General features: G+C 41.5%; 1 protein-coding gene across 12 annotated transcripts in view; it reads left to right on the top strand.

The window, feature by feature from the left end:
* The window catches only part of ipo11 (importin 11), a 548,937-nt gene that overhangs the window by 127,933 nt on the left and 396,498 nt on the right, over window positions 1-24,506 (top strand). For 8 of the 12 annotated variants that reach the window (XM_078218342.1, XM_078218361.1, XM_078218371.1 and 5 more), the window contains one exon: window positions 23,220-23,268. In XM_078218342.1, the coding sequence (XP_078074468.1) occupies window positions 23,220-23,268 (49 nt within the window). Of the gene's footprint in view, window positions 1-23,219; window positions 23,284-24,506 lie in introns of all 12 variants that reach the window. The other 4 variants (XM_078218381.1, XM_078218401.1, XM_078218324.1 and 1 more) reach the window with 1 other exon arrangement.

Raw genomic sequence — 24,506 nt, 5'->3', positions numbered from 1 at the left:
TCATATCCATTTATCTTCCCCCTGGCCTGTCTATTTCACTGGACCTTTAAGCTTACCTTGTTTACAATTAGCTAGTGCTGCAAAACAAAAGAGACTTATCCTCCTTCCATTTGACTCTCCTGCACTTTAACGCTGGACATTGGAGACAGCTGTGTTGTCTATATCTCGCCTGGCCTCCGTTGGAAGGTCGGGCGTGTTAGGCACGGATGTAATTTTGTGTATGTAATTGTTCATGGAGTGATAATCTGACACTGATTGCCACTCTGACTTACGCCCCATAAATAATCGCTCCTATGAGCTGTCTTAGGATACCTTAAAAGTGCTATATAAATACATATTGTTCTTTGGATGTTAACTTTGTTTCACTTGTTTACTGGAGTTGTTTCAGATGACTTTTGCACTTAACTTGGGATGAATTTAAAATTTTAGTCTATCCTTATTACCTGAGTGAGAAAAAAATTGCGATTCTTCTGTAAACAAGGAAGAAAGACTTCATTTTGGTTAAGCTATTAAAACAAAAGCCATGATTTGATGTTAAGATTATGTTAATGCAATAAGTCATGAACGAGAGTCATTTGGAGATGCTAGTAATTTTTGATTTGATTTATTATTGTCACATGTATTAGTATACAGTGAAAAGTATTGTTTCTTGTGCACTATACAGACAAAGCATACCATTCATAGAGAAGAAAAGAAGAGTGTGGAGAACATAGTGTTACAGTCATAGCTAGGGTGTAGAGAAAAATCAACTTAATGCGAAGTATGTCCATTCAAAAGCCTGAAAGCAGCAGGGCAGAAGCTGTTTTTGAGTCAGTTGGTACGTGATCTCAGACTTCTGTATCTTTTTCCCGACGGAAGAAGGTGGCAGAGATGAATCATTGGTTAATGCAAAATGCATTAACTGTTGCACCATTCCTGTAAAGGATGATAAGTCTCTTCTTGAGCCCACACATTGTCAGCAGATTTTTTAGCTTGACAGAATTGCTGTAGATAATAAAATCTCATATTACTGATCCTAGCTTGATAATGCTGGGTGTCCAAGCATTTAACTTCAACTATTAGTATTCAGCACTGAATATATTCACTTTTTTGATAAATTGCTGGTCCAAACTCTTAAAAGGGAAGAAAGGCCTAAGATGCTGGTTCAGTATTTTAAGCATTGTTTCAATTTGATTGTAAATGTGTTGATATATTACCTAAAGTCTATATTAATGTAGGAAGCAGTTTCCTTGCACTTTTAGTGTCACAGAGATCTACATCTACAGCGGTACGTTGTAGCAAGTGGCCAAGTCTTTGACAACGCCACTCAAACTTGCTAACTATACCTCCGAGAAGGAGAAAGGCAGCCACTTCATGGCTACACCATCATCTGCAATTTATCCTTCAAGTCACATACGACCCCAGCTTTCAAGTATATCACCATCCCATCATCATTGTTGGATCAAAATCCTGGAACTCCCCACCTACCAGTATTGGGGGAGGAGTTTCACCACACAGACTGCAATGATTCAAGGAAGCTCACCCTCAGTTTCTCAAGGGCAGCTAAGGATGGCCAATAAATGTCAGCCTTTCCAGTGATGCCTGATTCCAAAAATGAATAAAAATAAACTCTTGGCATAGATGTATGGTATTATGGTAAGTAGTATTTTATTTTAACATACAAGATGCACTGCAGGAACTCACCAAGGTTCCTTAGACAGTACCTTCCAAACCCATGATCGCTACCATCTAGAAGAGCAGCAGATGCCTGCGAATGCCACAACCTGGAGGTTCCCCTCCAAATCATTCACCACCCTGACTTGTAAATATATTCCCATTCCTCGCTGTTGCTGGTTCAAAATCCTGGAACTCCCTCCCTAACAGCACTGTGGGTGTACCTACACCTCAAGGATGGCAACGGTTCAAGAAGTCAGCTCAGCACCACCATCTGAAGGTCAATTGGATTGGGCAATAAATGCTGGCCTAGCCAGCAATGATCACAACCTGTAAAACGAATAATAAAAAAAATTAGGAATAAATCTTTATTTTCCCTTCCAGAACCTCACAAAACTGCACTTTACCACAAAATCTGACTAAAAGTTGGAAGGATATGACGTGATAAGAATGCTCAATCATTGAGAAGCACACACTAATATCCTTTTAACTATTTTTGTCAGCATTTTTAGTGTTATGTTGCTGTCTATGTGGGCACTGAGTAAAAGCTCTGAGGGTTTATATTTAATTTTTATCAGAACTAAGATTTATGGGGTTCACTTGTTTGCAATGACACCCATCCAATCTTAAATCACGTAAGATTCTAGAGATTTAACCACATGGCAAGGAAGAACACTTCAAATGATGAATTTAGAAAGTTTATTAACCATTAAAAAGGTAACAAATCAGAAAGTTACAAAGCACAGTATCAATTAACAGTAATTATCAGTAAATAACAGTAGGAGGAGAATGCTTAACTTTAACAATTGAAGAGACGTCTCACTACACTTCTCAGACCAGGTGGTGAAGTGACAATGCTAAAAAAATTCAAACATCTTTTAGCACTCTTCCAAAAACATCACTCTCTTTCCATCTCTCTTCTATGCCTCTCCTAAACATCTCCCCGCCCCCCGCCCCCCCCCCCCCCCCCACTTCCCATATCTTTCTCTTTCCATCTTCCTTCACATCTCTCTCTTCTCTGCCTTTCTCTGTTTCTCTATCTCTACAACCCCCCCCCTATTAATTATGCCTCAGGTTTAAGACATTGCTTCTTCTGAAACTCTTATCTTGAGGTATGCTTGGATCTCCACCAATAACTAATCAATATAGCTGTCTAGCGATTGGAGTTGAGGTCCCTTAGGCAAGGGCCTATTCAGTCCTTCTCCTAGTCAAAGTTAACGTTCATGTTATCTCTTTATTCGGTGGCCTTAGAAGCACACAATCTTTCTCCCACAGCACTTTAAAAGTCTGTATTAAGAACAAAGAACAATGCAGCACAGGAACAGGCCCTTTGGCCCACCAAGCCTGCGCCAATACATGGTTTCTATCCCTCTGTTTCCCTCCCGTTCATATGTCTATCAAGATATACCTTAAACACTTCCGCTGGCATTACGTTCCAGGTATCACCACTCTCTGTGAGAAAACTTTTCCCCACAAAGCAAATGTAATGTTGTCATTTATCTCAAGAGGCTTGGAATACAAAAGCAGGGATGTACTTCTGAGGCTTTATAAAGCACTGGTTAGGCCCCATTTGGAGTAGTGTGAGCAATTTTGGGCCCCACACCTCAGGAAGGACATACTGGCACTGGAGCGGGTCCAGCGGAGATTCACACGGATGATCCCAGGAATGGTAGGCCTGACATACGATGAACGTCTGAGGAACGTGGGATTATATTCATTGGAGTTTAGGAGGTTGAGGGGAGATCTGATAGAAACTTACAAGATAATGAACGGCTTAGATAGGATGGACGTAGGGAAGTTGTTTCCATTAACAGGGGAGACTAGGACGCGGGGGCACAGCCTTAGAATAAAAGCGAGTCACTATAGAACAGAGATGAGGAGAAATTTCTTCAGCCAGAGAGTGGTGGGTCTGTGGAATTCATTGCCACAGAGGGCTGTGGAGGCCGAGACGTTGAGCGTCTTCAAGACAGAAATTGATAAATTCTTGATTTCTCGAGGAATTAAGGGCTATGGGGAGAGAGCGGGTAAATGGAGTTGAAATCAACCATGATTGAATGGTGGAGTGGACTCGATGGGCCGAATGGCCTTACTTCCGCTCCTATGTCTTATGGTCTTATGGTCTCTCCTAAACTTATCACCTCTCACCTTAAACCTGTGCCCTCTTGTAGTCGATCCTTCCACCCTTGGAAAAAGCCTCTGATTATCCAACCTATCCATGCTTCTCATATTTAGACTTCCATCAGGTCGCTCCTCAGCCTCCATCTTTCCAATGAAAACAATCCAAGTTTATCCAACCTCTCCCCATACCGAAAACCCTCCAGACCAGGCAACATCCTGATAAGTCTATTTTGCACCCTCTCCAAAGCACCTGTGTGGCGACTAATACTGCACGCAGTATTCCAAATGTTTCTAACCAAAGTTTTACACAGCCAACTTTTATACTTGATATTAATAATCAAATGTTAAAAATATGCTTATAGTTACTAAAGTCGTAAACATTTGTGTTCAAAATTATATTTCCAGCCTTTCTAACATACCTATTAATGATGTGGAGTTGCGGACATTGGACTGGGGTAGGCACAGTAAGTAGTCTCACAACACCAGATTAAAGTCCAACAGGTTTATTTGGTCGCATGAGCTTTCGGAGCGCTGCCCCTTCATCAGGTGAATGATGACCTGATGAAGGGGCAGCGCTCCGAAAGCTCGTGCTACCAAGTAAACCTGTTGGACTTTAACCTGGTGTTGTGAGACGACTTACTATATCCATTAATGAATTACTTAGCCTTAATTGTGAGACAATTAAAAAATATCTACTTAACTAATCAGGCTGGTTTCCAAAAATACTGGATTAGGTTTTATTAAACTGACTTCTTTCAATTTTGCAGAAAATTCTTAAGAACATGTTAATGTTCACGCTATAACTAGTTATTTTGAAACTAGAACAGAGGGTACTGAATTAAGGGCAGTGGTGTAACTGATCTGCAATGCTCAGCTTCAGTTATGGATGTCTCTTGCACTGACTCTTTTTTAAAAAAACAGAAATGTAGACTAGGTATCGATACAATTTAGAATATCTTGCTTGACCTTCCAATAAATTAATTAACTGAGGCTATGAGATCTGGACAGAAACTGGGAAAGACATAGGTATTGTGAATTGGAAAGTGTGGTACCTTTACAGTGACTGCACACCACAGTGGGTTATCATAAAATAGCTATAATAAAAGCATATATAGTTACCAGTGGCAAATTTTTCAGAAAATGTTCTAGTCTTGAAGATTGACCTGATACAACAAACATCAATATGCTAACATTGCACTAAGGCCTCATTTGTGATGCATTGGCCCTGAAAGAATGGCGGGGAAGTCAAGTACATGACCGACTTCCTAATTTACAGTTCTGCATGTTGTTTGGTGGATGACTTTTTATATGAATATAGGCCCCTTGGGGCTTGAATGTACAGTCACCTCCTTGATGAGGTGACTATCTCTTGTGTCCAATATGAATTAATTCAGGCAGGCAATTAAAATCTGAATACAGGTGGGTGTTAGTTGACAATATTAAGCTATTCATTAAATATGCTGTTAATTGGCATTGACTTTGCAGTCCTGGAAATCGTAAATCAAGGCTTTATGTGAAATGGAATTACCCCTAATGAAATTAGGACTTTTCTCCTTCAATGAACATGTTGCCATAGCTACCTTTTCTAATGGGAGGACTGTGTATCCACAAAAGCACAGATTGCAATGACCTTTTGTGTAGGAACGTATGTAACATGCAAATGTGCTTTTTAAGTATTATGTTTAGACACAAATGCAATCCTGCAAAAGAACTATAATCCTTCCCTCTTGGCCCATGTGTTAAATTTTATCTATTTTGGAAGAAATACATTGATCCATAAAGGGCAGATGGTATATGTCTTAACTGTACAAAGTGTAGAAGCCTTCATTTCTTACATTATGACTTGGATGCATTCTGGGAGAAGTTTTGCACTGTGACTGTTTCTGCTACTTGTAGCTATTCCTATTAGGATATCTGCTGTCATGACATGTCACATGCTTGTCTTGTCTTGCAGCATCCTCAAACATCCACTGTAACTCATCTGCAGCCACTCTGATATTGTCATCCATCTATATCTAGTCGGCCCCTTTTTCTGCTACCCTTTACTTTGCCCTCAAAAAGGTCTCTGCAGCTGAAACATGGTGGCACAGTGGTTAGCACTGCTGCCTCAGGGCCAGGGACCTGGGTTCGATTCCCGGCTTGGGTCATTGTCTGTGTGGAGCCTGCACGTTCTCCTCGTGTCTGTGTTTCTCCTCCGGGTGCTCCGGTTTCCTCCCACAGTTTGAAAGATGTGCTGGTTAGGTGAATTGGCCATGCTAAATTTTACCTCATTGTACCTGAACAGTGCTAACCACTGTGTCGCTGTGCCGCACAAGCACCCCAAAATGAGAAAAGCAATGGTAGTTAACACAAATACATTAGAGGAAACTGGAGTGAAGATTGCAATGGACACTGTCTCATTGTACCCAGGTGCCAGATTGTGGCGACTAGGGAATTTTCACAGTAAGTTCACTACAGTGTTAATGTAAGCCTACTTGTGACACTAATAAATTAAATCTTTCCTGGACGACACTTTTTATTCTTTCAATTTCAGGTACCTCCTCATTGGTCTTATGGTCTGTATATGAAATGTTTAGCATATATCTTAGCACCCACATTTCAAAGACCTTTTTACTTCCACAAATCTTTATTTATTGGATAAAAGTGGATAAAATGTAACATCTTATAAGTTTTTTCCTTGTTCCAAGTTTTCTTGTGAACATATGTTTCACCGTCACAAAATCACTTTTGGCTATCACTTTCATTTTAATTTCAGCAATGCATCTTCCCATCTTCTGTTATCATTTGTCCTAACTAGACAAACATTTCTACTTGTTCCAGTGCGACAGTGTCCATTGCAATCTTCACTCTAGTTTCCTCTGAAATATTTGTGTTAACTACCATTGCTTTTCCCATTTTCGGGTGCTTGGGCAGCACGGCGACACAGTGGTTAGCACAGTGGTTAGTTATTGTCTGTGTGGAGTTTGCACATTCTCCCCATGTCTACGTGGGTTTCCTCCGGGTGCTCCGGTTTCCTCCCACAGTCCAAAGATGTGCGGGTTCGGTTGATTGGCCATGCTAAATTGCCCCTTAGCGTTAGGGGGATTAGAAGGGTAAATGTGTGGGGTTACAGAAGTAGCGCCTTGGTGGGATTGTGGTTGATGCAGACTTGATGGGCCGAATGGCTTCCTCCTTCACTGTAGGGATTCCATGATTATCACTCGTTATAAAGGAATACTTTCTTTTTGGGAGCTGCATGCATTAACAATTCAACTGTTCAGGTCATTCTTCAGAATGAACCTAACTTGTACATCAGGGTAAGTTTTCATTTCCTGAAGCATTTGTCAAACTTATAACTAACAACAACTGTTCTTTCTACATAGTGCATTATAGAAGGGTTATAGGATATGAAATTGTGAGTAATTCTGCCTTCGCAATAATACACATTTACTGAATTTATAATTAATTTTAAAATCTTAACGGGAGACTTTACAAACTATTCCTAAACTGCATTTAGATAGATGGGAAATACTTTCACTGCCAATTTCTAATTCTTTCAGGTTCAAATCTGACTCCTACTCTGGGTAATGTTAACAGAATGTTGGAAATACTATGACGACTATTCCAGTCATGCTAAATTTCTAAGATTATTATAGATTATTGATCCACAAAAGATCTTGACAAACCCCGTCATTCTATAGGGAATAGCAACCAAGCTAATATAGATTGATGACCTACAGACAACTGGACTATTGCAATGTGTTTTCAGTTTCTCTGCTCTCGGAGTTTCTTTACTGTGGAAGTGCTTGGAGTAGTGGTACCCCTGCCTCATCATATAAACATAGATATTCAACCGAGGTTGATATTTTTGACACACAATATTTTGACCAAGTTGATGCACAGAATGGGAAAAAAATGTTAGAGGCTAAAAGTAGTCCTGGTGTGGTTTCCAAAAACAGCCCACCTAATTTTCAGACTATGTTTGAGCTCTTTTCCTAGAGAAGAACGCTTCATTCCTAAAATTGAAAGATCCAGGTTGTTGTTTCAGAGCAATGATTTATTCTTACAAAATAAATTATACAAACTTGGTTATCCCTCATCCTAATCTTTGTTGTCTAACTGGCCAAATGGATCTTTTTATTTTCTTTGAGTCTTGTGCAGATCAGGTATCTCCCCTAAAGATTTCCTTTAAAGTTGCATTTGTATCGTCGATCAAAAGCACCTTCGGTAAATAATTCAAAATATATAGGTTTTTGAAAATTAAACCACAGGGTTCAGATTACTTTTAGCTATAATTCAATTATATATTCCTATTGTGCAATAGTGACAATGTTTTTGTTTTTACACTGGCAGAAAAAGCTTTAAAATGGGAATTTAATGTCAAATTTTCAATGTCGATGCAGCATTTGTGTGATACCTAAATTGAAATTGCTTCTTAATAGCATGCTTGATTTGATTTATTATTGTCACATGTATTAGTATACAGTGAAAAGTATTGTTTCTTGCGTGCTACACAAACAATGACTATGGGTGGCACGGTAGCACAATGGTTAGCACTGCTGCTTCACAGCTCCAGGGACCTGGGTTCGAATCCCGGCTCGGGTCGCTGTCTGTGGAGTTTGCACATTCTCCCTGTGTCTGCGTGGGTTTCCTCCGGTTTCCTTCCACAGTCCAAAGATGTGCGGCTAGGTTGATTGGCCATTCTAAATTGCCCCTTAGTGTCCTAGGATGCATAGGTTAGAGGGATTAGTGGGTAAATATGTAGGGATATGTGGATAGGGCCTGGGTGGGATTGTGGTTGGTGCAGACTCGATGGGCTGAATGACCTCTTTCTGCACTGTAGGATTCTATGAGTCAAAGCATCCGGTTCAGAGAGGAAAAGGAGAGTGTGCAGAATGGAGTGTTACAGTCATAGGGTGTAGAGAAAGATCAACATAATATGAGGTAGGTCCATTCAAAAGTCTGATGGCAGCAGGGAAGAAGCTGTTCTTGAGTTGGTTGGTATATGCCCTCAGACTTTTGTATCTTTTTCCCGATGGAAGAAGGGGGAAGAGAGCATGTCTGGGGTGTGGGGGGTCCTTGATAATGCTGGTTGCATGTAATTTTTGCAGTCTTGGAACCATATCAAGCTGTGATACAACTAGAGAGTATGCTTTCTATGGTGCATGTGTAGAAGTTGATGAGAGTCATTGCGGACATGTCAAATTTCCTTAGCCTCCTGAGAAAGTAGAGGCATTGGTGCGCTTTCTTAACTATAGCATTGGCATGGAGAGACCAGAACACATTGGTGATCTGTACATCTGGAAACATGAAGCTCTCGACCATTCCTACTTTATTTCCGTTGATGTAGAAGGGGGCATATCCTCCATTATGCTTTCTGAAGTCGATGACTATCTCCTTTGTTTTGTTGACATTGAGGGAGAGATTATTGTCGTTGCACCAGTTCACCAGATTCTCAATCTCTTTCCTGTACTCCATCTCATCCTTTTTTGAGATCCCAACCCACTACAGTGGTGTTATCAGCAAACGTGAAATTCGAGTTGGAGGGGAATTTGGCCACACAGTTGTAGGTGTATAAGGAGTATAGTTAGGGGTTGAGGACATGCCCTTATGGGGCACCGGTGTTGAGGATGATCGTGGAGGAGGTTTTGTTGCCTATCCTTACTGATTGTGGTCTGTGGGTTAGGAAGTCTAGGATCCAGTCGCAGAGCTGAGCCCCAGGCCACAGAGTTTGGAGATGAGTAGTCTCATAGGAACAATAATGTTGAAGGTTGAGCTGTAGTCAATACATAGGTGTCTTTGTTGTCTAGGCGTTCCAGGGTTGAGTGCAGGGCCAGGGAGATGCTGTCCGCTGTGGACCTGCTGTGGCGGTAGGCAAACTGTAGTGGATTCAGGCAGTGTGGGAGGCTGGAATTGATTCGTGCCACGACTATCCTTTCGAAGCACTTCATAATGATGGATGTCAGAGCCATCGGACAATAGTCATTCAGGCACGCTGCTTGACTTTTCTTTGGTATTGGAATGATAGCCATCTTCTTGAAACAGATAGGGACCTCATATTAGTGTAAAGAGAGGTTGAAGATGTCTGCGAATACCCCCGCCAGCTGGTCCGCGCAGAATCTGAGTGCTCGTCCAGGTACCCCATCTGGGCCATTTGCTTTCCATGGGTTGACTTTCGAGAAGGCTGATCTGATGTCAGTGGTGGTGACCTCGGGTACAGGTTCGTCCAAGACTTCCAGGGCGGAGGATGTGCTCTCGCTGACCTCTTGCTCAAAACGGGCATAGAATGTGTTGAGTTCGTGAGGGAGGGGTGCATTGGTGCCGGCGATTTTGCATGTCATCATCTTGTAGCCTGTTATGTGTTGCAGACTTGTCTTGCATGTCACGATAGGTGGGAAAATGCAATTCAAAATACTGCAAACAGTAGTCAACTGTTTATGCAAATTGCAGATGCACAAAATGGACATTACCAAAGAAAGTTTTCAATTAATGCTTTCCCCCTAACCATGAACATTTTTGTGCAGAAAACCTGTTTGGTTTGTATTGACTGTGATTAAGTGAAAATTCTAAGTTAGCTTCATTTATTTACCTATAATTAAAAGTTCACATTCTGACCAAAGAAAGAACTTGGTGATGTTTTGCAAAATGTAGCAAAATATTGGAGATCCATAGCTATTTTCATTGTTTTTTTCCCCCAAAGTCTCCAAGTTAGCTATGTTCATATTGCTGCATGCATGTTCTTTTAATGATTGTGATAATTTTACAAAGTGAGCAATAAGGAATGTTTGAGCAAGATATTGAAGCTAAAGCATTCCATGGTTTTGAGTTACTCTGGGCTGAAGTTAGAGATTCATTTTCTGACTAGAGCAACTGAATCCACTTCTCAGCAGAACATTGTTCTGTAGAATTCAACAAAGAAACCTCTAATGATCTCTGAATGATCATCATTAGATTAAGCTGGCTCTGTTGGTTTCTTTATCTTTTCTGAATCTCTTTAGGTTGAGTGCACTGATCTGAAGTTTATCATCCCAAATATTTGTTTATTCTTTTCAGGGTCCAAAAATTCCTAATCTCTACCAAGTTTACTTCATACATTTCAGCTGTGACAGCATTACCAATTTTGCCACTTATAGTGAGGTACCTTATGTTTCCACATTTACAAGTTTTTGCCAATTTACTTATCACAACTTTGGCCTGTTAACTACATGCAGCAGCTGAAATACCTTGGTTTAGTGAACAGATGTTAGAATAGGTTGCTGAAGATCACTTTTGTGAACAAGCTTTGTTCACTAGATTCGCACACAATGAAAGTGATATGATTATGGTATTAATGGAAATGCAGCAGGCTTATTGGATGTCTAGGACCCCCTAGTTTACAATGCTGGATGGAGTGTTTTAGAGGTCAGAAGACCGTTCATTTTTATAACTTTATAGCATGAGATGAAAAAGATGATATAAATGATGATCAAAGCTGAATCTATTTGGTTAAAATTGAATGAGAAGGAAACTGTTATTGGTAGGATATTATAAATTGCTGAACATGGGAAAGAAGATAGAGAAATGACTGGTGCGTAGGATGTTGGCGGAAAGCAATGTAGTATTCAACCTTGATGTCATGCATCCGCGAAGAAATAATTTCTGACTGCATGCTCGTTAATATTTTTGGAAATAAAAGTTGAGCCGGGGTCTGGAGGGTTGCCAAAGTAACACGAGTTGAATTGGGAAAGGATCTATAAAGAAAGAACAAACTTACATTGATACAACAAACTTTCATGGCCTCAGGATATTCCAAAGTACTTGAATGAAGTATTTTTGAAGTGTATTCCCGATTGAAATCTAGGTAAAGGTGCCAGCCAAATCATGCACAGTAAGATGCCACAAATAGAATGTTTACAAGATAATCTACTTTGCTAATCTTGATTGAGGTAAATGGTGCACAAGATTTTTGGACATCTTCCCTGTTCATCCATGAGCATTTACATGGGATCTTTAATGTCCATAATCAAGCAGACTATATCTGGTAAAAATTAAATAAACCTTATGCTAATTTTTAAAATTCTTTCACGGAACATGGGCATCGCTGGCTAAACCAGCGCTTATTGCCATCCGTTAATGCTCTGTGGGAGATGGGGATGAGCCGCCATCTTTGACCACTGCAGTTCATGTGCTGTAGTTAAACTGTAGTTAAACTCACAGTGCTGTATGGGCATGAGTTCCAGGATTTTGACCTGTGACAATGAAAGAATGGCAGATGAAGGCCATTTGGCTCATTGTGTCCGCACCAGGATATACTTCGAAATCAGAGTAACGTGGCTTGGAGGGGAAGTTGCAGGTGGTAGGGTTCTCAAGCATCTCTCGCCCTTGTTCTTCTTTGTGGTATTAGTTGCAGGTTTAGAAGGTATTTGCAAAGGGTCCTTGATAAGTTGCTGCAGTGCATCTTGCAGAAGGTACATATTGTTGCCACTGTGTGTCAATGTGAAAGGAGTGAATTTTGAAGGTGGTGGAAGGGGTGTCAGTTAAACTTTGTCCTGAATGGTGTCGAGCGTCTTGACCCAGTACAAGTGGGGTCAGGCAAGACTGTGTTATTGCACCAACGTTCTTTTCCATCTTCCTCGTCGCACATTCAGCTTTCCATCTCGATAAAGCTGCCTGCCACAAAGGAGCTACTACACAGTTCGAGCAGGAAAGTGTTCAACCGTTCCCACCTCCAGCCTAGAACCAAAACCTCTCAGCTTCTGTCATCAAGCTGCAGTATTCTAACAATGCTTGCGTATGCACACATTTGGAGGCAGAGCTCCAAATTAATATCGATGCAATCATAGAGGTGCATTAAAGAATGGCATTTGGGCTAAACATCCAGAAGACAATGTCCTCTACCGGCAGCAACACTGTTTCCTCGCTGCCGCCGCCAACAAATTGCGCATACCTTGGGAAAGTAACATATTTAAACTTTATTTTGGTGAACCTGAACATTCTGCAGCATATCATTACACAGCTGCTGCGTTTGCTGCAGGACCAATAAAATTAATTTGTCTTTGTTTTGCAACTGTTTTTTGTCATGGGTCTAGTTTTGCCGTTGCAAGAGATGCACCTTTAATTTGCCTACAGGGGCCCTTGCATTTGCATCAGACTTCTGGCTCAAGGAGCTGCCTGCTGTCTTTGGCAAGGTTGTGGCAGCCTCCCAACATGTCTGTTACCTGTCTTTGCCGCTGTCACCAGGCAGGCAGCTTCAGTCTCCTGGAGGTGTTAGATGCTACCATTTGGGTGCTGAACTTACCACCCAACCAATTAGACCATTGGATTTCGAAATAATGGCACAGCTGAAGTGTAGGGTTGGAACCTGGAATTCATCCGGGTTCCTGAACCTTGAAAATCTGGCCATGAATCTCATTGAGGATTCTTCAGTCTGATTGGTTGAAGAACCTCGCTGTTGCTTACACAGCACCGATGTCTCAGATTCCCTGTAGACTGTTTTACATAATGATAAACAGTTTCCACTCCGAGACCAGCAATAAATCTGTGGGCAACTATCAGTATAATAAGTACTATTGGTTTGCCACTACCCGTGACCTCTGACTTCTGTTTACTGTCTTGAGTATGTAGTTAAAATTTTATTGACTTTACCACTTATCTCTAATAGGACATATCCTGTGCATTAACTCTAATAAGTCTCCTTCGATTTTAATCAACTTAATTCTTGTCTGTTTCAGCACCATCATTGAGTATACGTGTGGCCTATTTTTCTGCCATTGAGATATTTTTCATTTGTCCATATTAAATTTAATCTGCTATTCTGCTCGCCTAATTGTATTAAGACCGTTTATAATGTATTTTTTGAATTATCTCCTCTACTTCAACCAACATTGCATATTATCTGCAAATTGGGCCACATGGCATTAATTTTTTTTGAGTCTTAAGTCAGCAATGTGAATTAAGAAGCATAGTGGACCCAATATCATTCCCCATTGCAGTGCAACTCCTAGAGTAAAGGACAGTTTTTTTGTCCCTTTAACCAAATATTTTTCCTAAACCATACCCACAATTTGCTTAGAATCTTCACAGCTTTGAGCTCAACTCGTACGTAGCCTTTCGTGTGGAAATTTTGCCAAATACCTTCGAGAATTTGAAATAAAACATTTCGTTGTTGCATCAAAAAAACCAGGGAGGTTGATCAGGCAGTATGTTCCAAGCTTGAATGCTTTGATTTAAATTATTATTGTAAAGATAATTTTTATACCAGATAGTTAATTCCATTATTTTTTACATGGGATCGAACTAAAACCGGTGGGTTCCTTATTGTCTGTCTCTGCCTTTTTGAACATAAGAATCATGTTACCATGTTTCCAATCTACTGGTCCCCAGTTTGTAAAAACCCTCTTATAATTGTCAATGCCTTGTGGTCTCTCTGAGCACTTTGGGAAAAATACCAATTATCTGAGAATTTATTGTTTTATGACTTCTAATAGTTACACTCAACTTTTCTGCTCAATATAACTGTCTTCCCTTGCGAATACTTAAAAAAAAACACATTCGGAATGTTTATTGGCCTTCGTGCATTATGTTTTCAATCAATTTGTACTTTTTATAGGTTTCCCCTCTTCACTCTTTTATAATGGACATACTTGCTCACTGATACAGTGCACAGCTATGGTTTTTTTCGAATTCTTTCTTTGCCCTTAAAAAATTTGTGTCCTCCAATGAGTCTTCTTTGCAGGATGTTTAGAGAGTTTTTTCCTTATTCATGATCTAATTAAGCTGTATTTATTTACTCTGAATGTCTTGGTTTAGGTATGTATTTTATCTTCTTGCTTACCTGATGCTGCTAAAGTTGTTTCCTCTGATGCCTTCTGAAGTGCTGAATAACCTTTCCCAATCTATTTGTTTAAGTTACTATTTTATTTAAAATTAGCTTTTTTTAAAGTTTTATACTTGGTTTCTGATGTAGAATAACCCATGTTGAACGTAATCAATCTGTGGTTGCTGTTTCTGCGGATGCTATCCATTTTTTCGATATTGGGTCATTTATGAGCGTGAGCCTGAGGTGAACACAATCTTGTCTTCCCTGATGCAAAGGGCCATATTCTGATTTTGAACCGTTTGGGTTTTTGTACTCGGTTGATTCAGGTGACCTATTTAAATGCCTTGTTTCCCTATCATTTCAGACAGTGAACTACCTTAAGCTGATTTAGATCTTTTATTTCAGAGATGTTTAACCAGAGAGGTTTAACTGTTTCCCACTGGAGCATTTATGTAGCTTTTTTAATATGTTTAACATCATCACCTCCCATTCAGTCTATGTTAGAACATAGAACAGTACAGCACAGAACAGGCCCTTCGGCCCACGATGTTGTGCCGGGCTTTATCTGAAACCAAGATCAAGCTATCCCACTCCCTATCATCCTGGTGTGCTCCATGTGCCTATCCAATAACCGCTTAAATGTTCCTAAAGTGTCTGACTCCACTATCACTGCAGGCAGTCCATTCCACACCCCAACCACTCTCTGCGTAAAGAACCTACCTCTGATATCCTTCCTGTATCTCCCACCACGAACCCTATAGTTATGCCCCCTTGTAATAGCTCCATCCACCTGAGGAAATAGTCTTTGAACGTTCACTTTATCTATCCCCTTCATCATTTTATAAACCTCTATTAAGTCTCCCCTCAGCCTCCTCCGCTCCAGAGAAAACAGCCCTAGCTCAACCTTTCCTCATAAGACCTACCCTCCAAACCAGGCAGCATCCTGGTAAATCTCCTCTGCATTCTTTCCAGCGCTTCCACATCCTTCTTATAGTGAGGTGACCAGAACTGCACACAATATTCCAAGTGTGGTCTCACCAAGGTCCTGTACAGTTGCAGCATAACCTCACGGCTCTTAAACTCCAACCCCCTGTTAATAAAAGCTAACACACTATAGGTCTTCTTCACAGCTCTATCCACTTGAGTGGCAACCTTTAGAGATCTGTGGATATGGACCCCAAGATCTCTCTGTTCCTCCACAGTCTTCAGAACCCTACCTTTGACCCTGTAATCCACATTTAAATTAGTCCTACCAAAATGAATCACCTCACATTTATCAGGGTTAAACTCCATTTGCCATTTTTCAGCCCAGCTTTGCATCCTATCAATGTCTCTTTGCAGCCTACAACAGCCCTCCACCTCATCCACTACTCCACCAATCTTGGTGTCATCAGCAAATTTACTGATTCACCCTTCAGCCCCCTCCTCTAAGTCATTAATAAAAATCACAAAGAGCAGAGGACCAAGCACTGATCCCTGTGGCACTCCGCTGGCAACCTGCCTCCAATCCGAAAAGTTTCCATCCACCACCACCCTCTGTCTTCGATCAGACAGCCAGTTACCTATCCAATCGGCCAACTTTCCCTCTATCCCACACCTCCTTACTTTCATCATAAGCCGACCATGGGGGACCTTATCAAACGCCTTACTAAAATCCATGTATATGACATCAACTGCCCTACCTTCATCAACACACTTAGTTACCTCCTCAAAAAATTCAATCAAATTTGTGAGGCACGACTTGCCCTTCACGAATCCGTGCTGACTATCCCGGATCAATCCGCATCTTTCTAAATGGTCGTAAATCCCATCCCTAAGGACCTTTTCCATCAATTTACCAACCACCGAAGTAAAACTAACTGGCCTATAATTACCAGGGTCATTTCTATTCCCTTTCTTAAACAGAGGAACAACATTCGCCATTCTCCAGTCCTCTGGCACCCATCCCCGTGGACAGCGAGGACCCAAAGATCAAAGCCAAAGGCTCTGCAATCTCATCCCTTGCCTCCCAAAGAATCCTAGGATATATTTCATCAGGCCCAGGGGACTTATCAACCTTCAGTTTATTCAAAACTGCCAGGACATCCTCCCTCCGAACATCTATTTCCTCCAGCCTATTAGCCTGTAACACCTTCTCTTCCTCAAAAACATGGCCCCTCTCCTTGGTGAACACTGAAGAAAAGTATTCATTCATCACCTCGCCTATCTCTACTGACTCCATACACAAGTTCCCACTACTGTCCTTGACCGGCCCTAACCTCACCCTGGTCATTCTTTTATTCCTCACATAAGAGTAAAAAGCCTTTTTTTCCTTGATCTGACCCGCCAAGGACTTCTCATGTCCCCTCCTAGCTCTCCTAAGCCCCTTTTTCAGCTTGTTGTCTGAATGTAGTCTTCATTTCCATTTTCTAGGTTCAGCTAAGTTTCCCATTGTCATTTTCTAGTGCCAAGCTATCCAACCACTCACCAGATTCAACTTTTACAATTCTTCTAGCATATGCACACCATAGGATAGGTTGGATTATTGTCAAAATTGCAAGTTTCTTTGCCCCTGAAGTCAGGCATATTTATCCTCACACTGATCCTCCAGTTATCCAGCTTATGAGGATATGAAATTCATATTCCAAATTCAGGGAAGTGAATATAAAATTGTGAACAAAAAAAAATGCTTTGTGTAAAGGGCAGGTAAATGGAAATTAGTTATTTCAGGAAGCTGGCAAATTAACTTCTGTCAATTTGTGCCTTTTGCTACAATTCCACGTGGGAACTTGCCTTTAAGTCTTTGCCAAAATAGTTTTGGAGTTTAGTATGCCTCCTTTACACTGTTACCAGACCTACTTCTGAATTGGTCATTTCATTTTTCAGACCGTTGTAATGTATTTGACTTTAGTGTTGTGTGGTACTTTATTGCCAACATTTTTTATTTAAAAATTATTGAAGAACTGATCTTTGTCCTCACCTGATATTCACTCATTTCAGAGGCCAACATGGAATTGTAATCAGAAATGTTCTTGCTGGTTCTTTGTGTCAGTCCCCACCCCTCTCTTAGCGCATGGTCGTTCAGTCTGATTGTCCCCCATTACAGGAAATCTTCGTCAGTCATCACTCGCTAATAAGTATGATTGTTCAGCTTAGAAACTCTGTGTTACTGGTCATGGGTTCTGTGGGTCCTTGCATGACTGATGAGCATCTTTGCCTGCACACTTGGTATGTGTTTCCAGGAGGTGGGATCAGTTCTTGAACTCTAGATCAATGGTATTCCTTTCTCAAGCTCCTTTTCCAGGCTCCCTTTTGAAGTCGGGTATCCTCAAAGAGTTGTGTCCCTTGAATCAGGAGGTTCCTCCAAGTAGGTCTCTTCTTATATTATATCTATGTTGCATTGCTTTAGGTAAGCCTTCAGTGTATCTTTGAAGCTCTCCTTTGTTCTCCTCTTATTTGGGAGCCTTCCATAAGCCGAAAAAATTTGCTTTGGCAGTTGGGACTCTGACATCCTAAGCACGTGGCCGGCCCAGAGGAATTGGCTTTGGATGATCATGGCCTAGGTACTGGTGCTCTTGGCTCCTTCTAGGACGCTGATGTTGGTCTGCTTGTACTTCCAGTTGATGGAGAAAATCTGTCTCGCGCAGCATTAATGGTACCTCTCCAGGGCCTTGAGGTGGTGTCTGAACGTAGTACAAGTTTCTGAACCACAGAAGAGTTGGGAGGACAACTGCCTTGTATGCGAGGACCTTGGTGTCAGGACGAATGTTGCGGTTATCGAAGACTCTAGCCCTTGGGTATCTGAATGTGGCGTTCGTGGATTGGACATGATGTATGATGGGGGGCACAGTGGTTAGCACTGCTGCCTTACAGTACCAGGGACCTGGGCAATTCCCGGCTTGGGTCACTTTCTGTGAGGAGTCTGCACGTTCTCCCCGTGTCTGCATGGGTTTCCTCTGGGTGCTCCTGTTTCCTCCCATTGTACAAAATATATGCTGGTTCAGTGCTTTGGCCATGCTAAATTCTGCCTCAGGGTACCCGAACAAGCGCCGGAGTGTGGCAACTAGGGGATTTTCACAGTAACTTCATTGAAGTGTTAATATAAGCCTACTTGTGACTAATAAATAAACTTTAACTTTGTCAATCTTAGATGAGGGGTGGCTCTCCAGATAGGAGAGACGTTCCATGTCTGGGAGGGTTTCTCCATTGACTTTGATGGAGGAAGAGATTGGATCTTTCACTGGGGCAGATTGGTAAAGGATTTGCGTCTTCTTGAGGTTGAGGCTGAGACTGATCCTTTGTATATTTCAAGCAGGTGTCAAGCATGATTTGGAAATTCTTTTCTCAGAGGTGATGTCATCTGTGTACTGAACCTCTGTAAGTAATGTCAGTATCATTTTCTTGGATTTCCACTGAAAAGTTTTCCATTCATCCCATGGATGATGCCCACTCCACTGGGAAGCTTGTTCTTAACAAGGTGAAGGATGGTGGCGATGGAGAAAAGGGTGGGGATGATAACACACCCTTGCTTGACTCCAGTCTTGACCTTGTAGGTTTCTGTCTTATTTCCATCAGTGAGGACTTTCGCTGACGTCTTGTCATGGCGGAGATGGAGGGTGTTGATGAATTTCTCTGGGCAGCAGGCTTTTGTCAGGATCTTCCATAGCACTTTCTGACTGACTGAGTCAAAAGTCTTGGTCAGATCGATGAAGGCCATGTAGTATGGTTGGTGTTGCTCCAGGCATTTCTCTTGAAGTTGTCGAGCAATGAAAATCATGTCTGTTGTTGCACAGTGGTTAGCACTGCGCCAGAGACCCTGGTTCTGTATGGAGTTTGCACATTCTCCCGGTGCCTGCATGGGTTTTCTCTGGGTGCTCCGGTTTCCTCCCACAGTCGAATATTGTGTAGGTTAGGTGGACTGAACGGTGCAGGAGGGGGTGCTTTGTGAATCAGCAGACTCATGGTCCTTGACAGAAGGCTGATCCAGTTCCAGTAGCAAGGGATCCTTGACGACTAGGGATCTCCCCAATACTGCAGCCTTCATTGGTCATCACAGCCGTTGATATCCCCTGATCTGTCATTGAGGACTTGTTTTGGATTGCGCTTTGTTTGGTTCCGCCCTCCGACCTCACCATTATGGGTGACCCAGCCAGGAGTTTAAGATTTTCTATGGCATTGCTCTCGTGATCAACGGGATGCCCAAGCCCCTCCACCACGGCAAGGTGGCATTCCAAGGAAAGGCCCATAACAGGAAATATCTTTTGATTAAACATTTTGATTTGGCTTCAGTCCCAAAAGGCAGTAATCAAGAAGGTTATTAAAAATATCCCTTTATGAACTATTGCTTCTAATATTTTTAAGGGATAGATGACAAATAATTGAAGTGAACATGACACAAGGTATGAAACAAAAAAAGTAAATACTGGAAAAAGTCAGCATCTGGGAGAAAAATAGAGCTAATGTTTTGAGTCTGTATGACTCATTGTGTTGTCTTCACTGTTTCTTGTTAAGTAAATGTAAAATCTTGCTTAATAAATTCTACTTGATTCATAAATACTATTTATTCGACTGAGGATCTGAGTGTTAGAAATAAAAAATTCTAATCTTGGTTATGTTGGTCCCATGCATTTGACGCTTTTCCCCCGCACAAAGTAACCTCTTGATTTCCTGCAAGTTTAAAAAAAAATTAATGGAATTGAACCTGGGTTCCTGGCGCTGTGAGGCAGCAGTGCTTAACCACTGTGCCACTAGGCTGCATGAAGCATGGTATTTACTGCTGCCTTATAAACCGTAAGAAGAACAAAGAAAAGTACAGCACAGGAACAGCCCCTTCGGCCCTCCAGACCTGTGCAGATCATGATGCCGAACTAAACTTAAAAGAAACCCTTCTGCCCTTACTCGGTCCGTATCCCTCTATTCCCTCCCTATTTATGTACCCATCCAGATGCCTCTTAAATGTTGCTAATATGCCAGTTTCCACCAACTCCTCTGGCAGCGCAATCCAGCGCATTCACGACTCTCTGCGTAAAAAACTTCCCCCACACATCTCCCCTCCCTTAAACTTTCTCCTTTTACCATGACCCTGTGCTCCCTTGGAATTGACATTTCCACCCTAGGAAAAAGCCTCTGATTATCCACCCTGTTTATTCTTATCATAATTTTGTAGACCTCAATCAGGTCTCCCCTCAGCGTCCGTTTTTCCAATGAAAACAACCCTAGTTTATTCAACCTCTCTTCATAGTCAACACCCTCAAGGCCAGACAATATCCTGGTGAACCTCCTTTGTACTCTACAGAGTTCTGTACTCTGACCAGAACTGCACGCAATATTCCAAATGCAGCCTAACCAATGTTTTATACAGCTGCACCATGATTTCTCAACTCTTGTACTCAGTGCCCCAGCCGATGAAGGCAAGCATGCCATATACCTTCTTAATCACCTTGGCCACCTGTGTAGCCACTTTTAGGGATCTATGGACCTGCACGTCCAGATCGCTCTATGTTAATGTTCCTAAGGGTTCTGCCATTTATAGTATAATTCGCACCTAAATTTGATCCTCCAAAATGCATCACTTCGCATTTGTCCGGATTAAGCTCTACAAGCTGTTTAAGTGCCCAAGTCTTCAATCTATCTATATATCCTGTTGTATCCTCTGACAATCTCCATGCACTATCAGCAACTCCGCCAATCTACATGTTGTCCGCAAACTTACTAATCAGACCACCCACATTTTCCTCCAGATTGTTTATCTATGCAACAAACATTAGAGGTCCCAGCAGTGATCCCTGTGGAACACCACTAGCTACAGATCCCCATTCAAAAAAACACCCTTCCACCACAATTCTCTGTCTTCTTTAACCTAGCCAGTAGTATCCATCTAGCTAGCCCACCCTGCATCCCATGTGATTTTAGTTTTTGTACTAGTCTACCATGTGGAACCTTGTCAAATGCCTTATTGAAGTCCATATAAACTACACTCACCACCCTTCTCTCATCAATTATCTTTGTCATCTCTTCACAAAACTTAATCAGGTTGGTGAGATGTGATTTCCCCATGCAAAAGCATGCTATCTGTCACTAACTAGTCCATTTTCTTCCAAATGTGCATATATCCTGGCCCTCAGTATCTCCTCCAAAAGCTTCCCTACCACTGACGTCAAGCTCACTGGCCTATAATTTCCTCGATTATCTCTGATTCCTTTCTTAAACAAGGGAACAACATTGGCTTTTCTCCAGTCCTCTGGAAACTTGCCTGTGGTCAAAGAGGATGTGAAGATATTGGTTAAGGCCCCAACTATTTCTTCCTTTGCCTCCCACAGTAACCTGGGATAGGTCCCATCAAGCCCCGGGGACTTGTCTATCTTAATGCAATTTAGGATACTCGACACTTCCTCTTTCGATATATTGACATTCTCTAGAGCGTTCACACATGTATCCCTGACCTCAACATCTGTCATGTCTTTCTCCTTGGTGAATAGCGATACAAAATACTCATTAAGGATTTCACCCACTTCCTGTGGCTCCATGCGTTACTTCCCTCCATTGCCCTTGAGTGGGCCTACTCTTTCTCTTGCTCCTAAAATTGAATTTCATTTGCCCCTTTTTTTGCCCATTCCACACTCTTATCAATAACTGCTTGCAGGTCCTTGGAATAGAGACCATAAAAATGTGATGGACATAATTCTCTGGTTCACCGCTTAGAGTTTTTCTCGCTGGTGGGAGGCAGTTTGGCTGCTCTCTGGGTCTGCTGCTGTCGGTGGGATTTCCCTTTGAAGTCACCTCACACTGCCGGGAAACCTGTGGTAGGGGGTGCGCTGCTGGCTGGACCAGAGAATCCTGCTGGCTTAAATGACCAGAGAATTCCGGCTGATATGTCTCACTGAAGAGTTTAATTTTTGTTTTCGATGCCTGATTACTTGAGAAAACGTTTATCGTGCTTCGTAACTCTTTTAGCCAGAATTCTAAATCTGAAATGAGTTCGAGTTAATTAGCTCTTCAGGAAATTCAACAATTCTTGATTTTCAGATAGTAAATTCAGAATCTGTGCCCTGAATCCATACATCCAAAAGATAGACCTATTTCAATATTTAAAAATTATCCTTCGCTTCTGAATTTTTTTAGAACTGACAGATGTAGATTTCATCAAATTTGAAAAAGCTTTAGAACTTTGGTAAACTTTTCTATCAACTGTCTACTAAGTATAGTTTTGAAAGTTTTGTTCTGCATGTATAGTGTTTTAAAAAAATACAGTTTAAAGTGAACATTAATATTTCAAAACTATTCGCTAATGTGAATAGGCACAGGGGTGGCATGGTGGCACAGTGGTTAGCACTGCTGCTTCACAGCGCCAGGTACCCAGGTTTGATACCGAGCTTGGGTCACTGTCTGCGTGGAGTTCGCCTGTTCTCCCTGTATCTGCGTGAGTTTCCTCCGGGGTGCTCTGGTTTCCTCCCACATTCTGAAAGACGTGCTGGTTAGGTGCATTGACCCGAACAGGCGCCGGATTGTGGCGACGAGGGGAATTTCACAGTAACTTCATTGCAGTGTTAATGTAAGCCTTACTTGCGACTAATAAATAAACTTAACTTAGGATCTGATTTTGTTATTGCTGGCCTATGATATTTGTTATTTAGCAGTACTGTAATTGTGTTTTGTCTTCTCCAACAATCCCTTCCCCCTTTTCTTTATTTAGGAATTTCTGAACACGGTTTTTGAGAGGTTAAAACAGTTTCTGGAATGTCGTAAGTACATTTATGGTAAATAGCAGTAAGTTTAAGATTTGTTATGTGGAGTTTCATTTTGCATGCTACATGGAAGAACACTCGAATATACAAAATAAATACTGATTTAATTATTTATGAACGTTTGAAGCTGTTAACCAACGGTTGTTGATGGATCTTGTTTGTGTTAGGATAAAACTTTGCACTAATGTCTTAAGATGCACCATTTTATTAGTGCAAGGCATAATGGCACAGAAAGATGTCATCTGGCCCATTGATTGCATGTGAACTCTTATAGAGCAGTCTGATCAGTCCCATTCCTTCGCTCTACCCCCACAACCCTGCAAGTTTATTTCCTTCAAGCACCTATGCAATTTCCTTTTGAAATCATAGATTGTCTCTGCTTCCGTCATCCTTGTAGGGAGAATGTTCCAGGTTGTTACCAACCAGTGCTTAAAAAGAGTTCTTCCTCATGTACCCCTGTATCATTTTCCCAAGGACCTCTAGTCCTTGTACTATCAGCTATTAGGAACATCTTTTTTTGCTTCAAAGAATTGCATGATACATCTGTATTGTGCAGTGTAGTTTATATGCTGTGTAAACATGGATTCATTCTCAATTCTGCAGCTTGTATTGTAGCTATAGTGGCTCACCTGATGAAGGAGCTCTGAAAGCTCGTGATTCTGAATAAACCTGTTGGATTTTAACCTGGTGTTGTGAGACTTACTGTCTCCAATTCTATGACCAACAGATGTGCCTGAAAGCACAAAATCCAGTCCCCTGTTTCTATTCATGGAAAGAGTTTTAACAACACCAGGTTAAAGTCCAACAGGTTTATTTGGTAGCAAATGCCATTAGCTTTCAGAGCGCTGCCCCTTCGTCAGATGGAGTGGATATCTGCTCTCAAAAAGGGCATACAGAGACACAAAATCAAGTTACAGAATACTGATTAGAATGCAAATCTCTACAACCAACCAGGTCTTAAAGATACAGACAATGTGAGTGGAGGGAGCATTAAGCACAGGTTAAAGAGATGTGTATTGTCTCCAGAAACCATGCAGACGCTACGACAACCGATAAATGAACACCGCTCAACAATCACCAGGCAAGACTGTTCTCTTCCTGTGGGGGAGCACTTCAGCGGTCACGGGCATTCAGCATCTGATCTTCGGGTAAGCGTTCTCCAAGGCAGCCTTCACGACACACGACAGCGCAGAGTCGCTGAGCAGAAACTGATAGCCAAGTTCCACACACATGAG

Source organism: Mustelus asterias, chromosome 1 (assembly GCF_964213995.1).
Source record: "Mustelus asterias chromosome 1, sMusAst1.hap1.1, whole genome shotgun sequence".
In the NCBI taxonomy this organism is placed as follows: Eukaryota; Metazoa; Chordata; class Chondrichthyes; order Carcharhiniformes; family Triakidae; genus Mustelus; species Mustelus asterias.
Note: the sequence above shows the minus strand (reverse complement) of the source record. Positions and strands in the feature narration are given on the sequence as shown.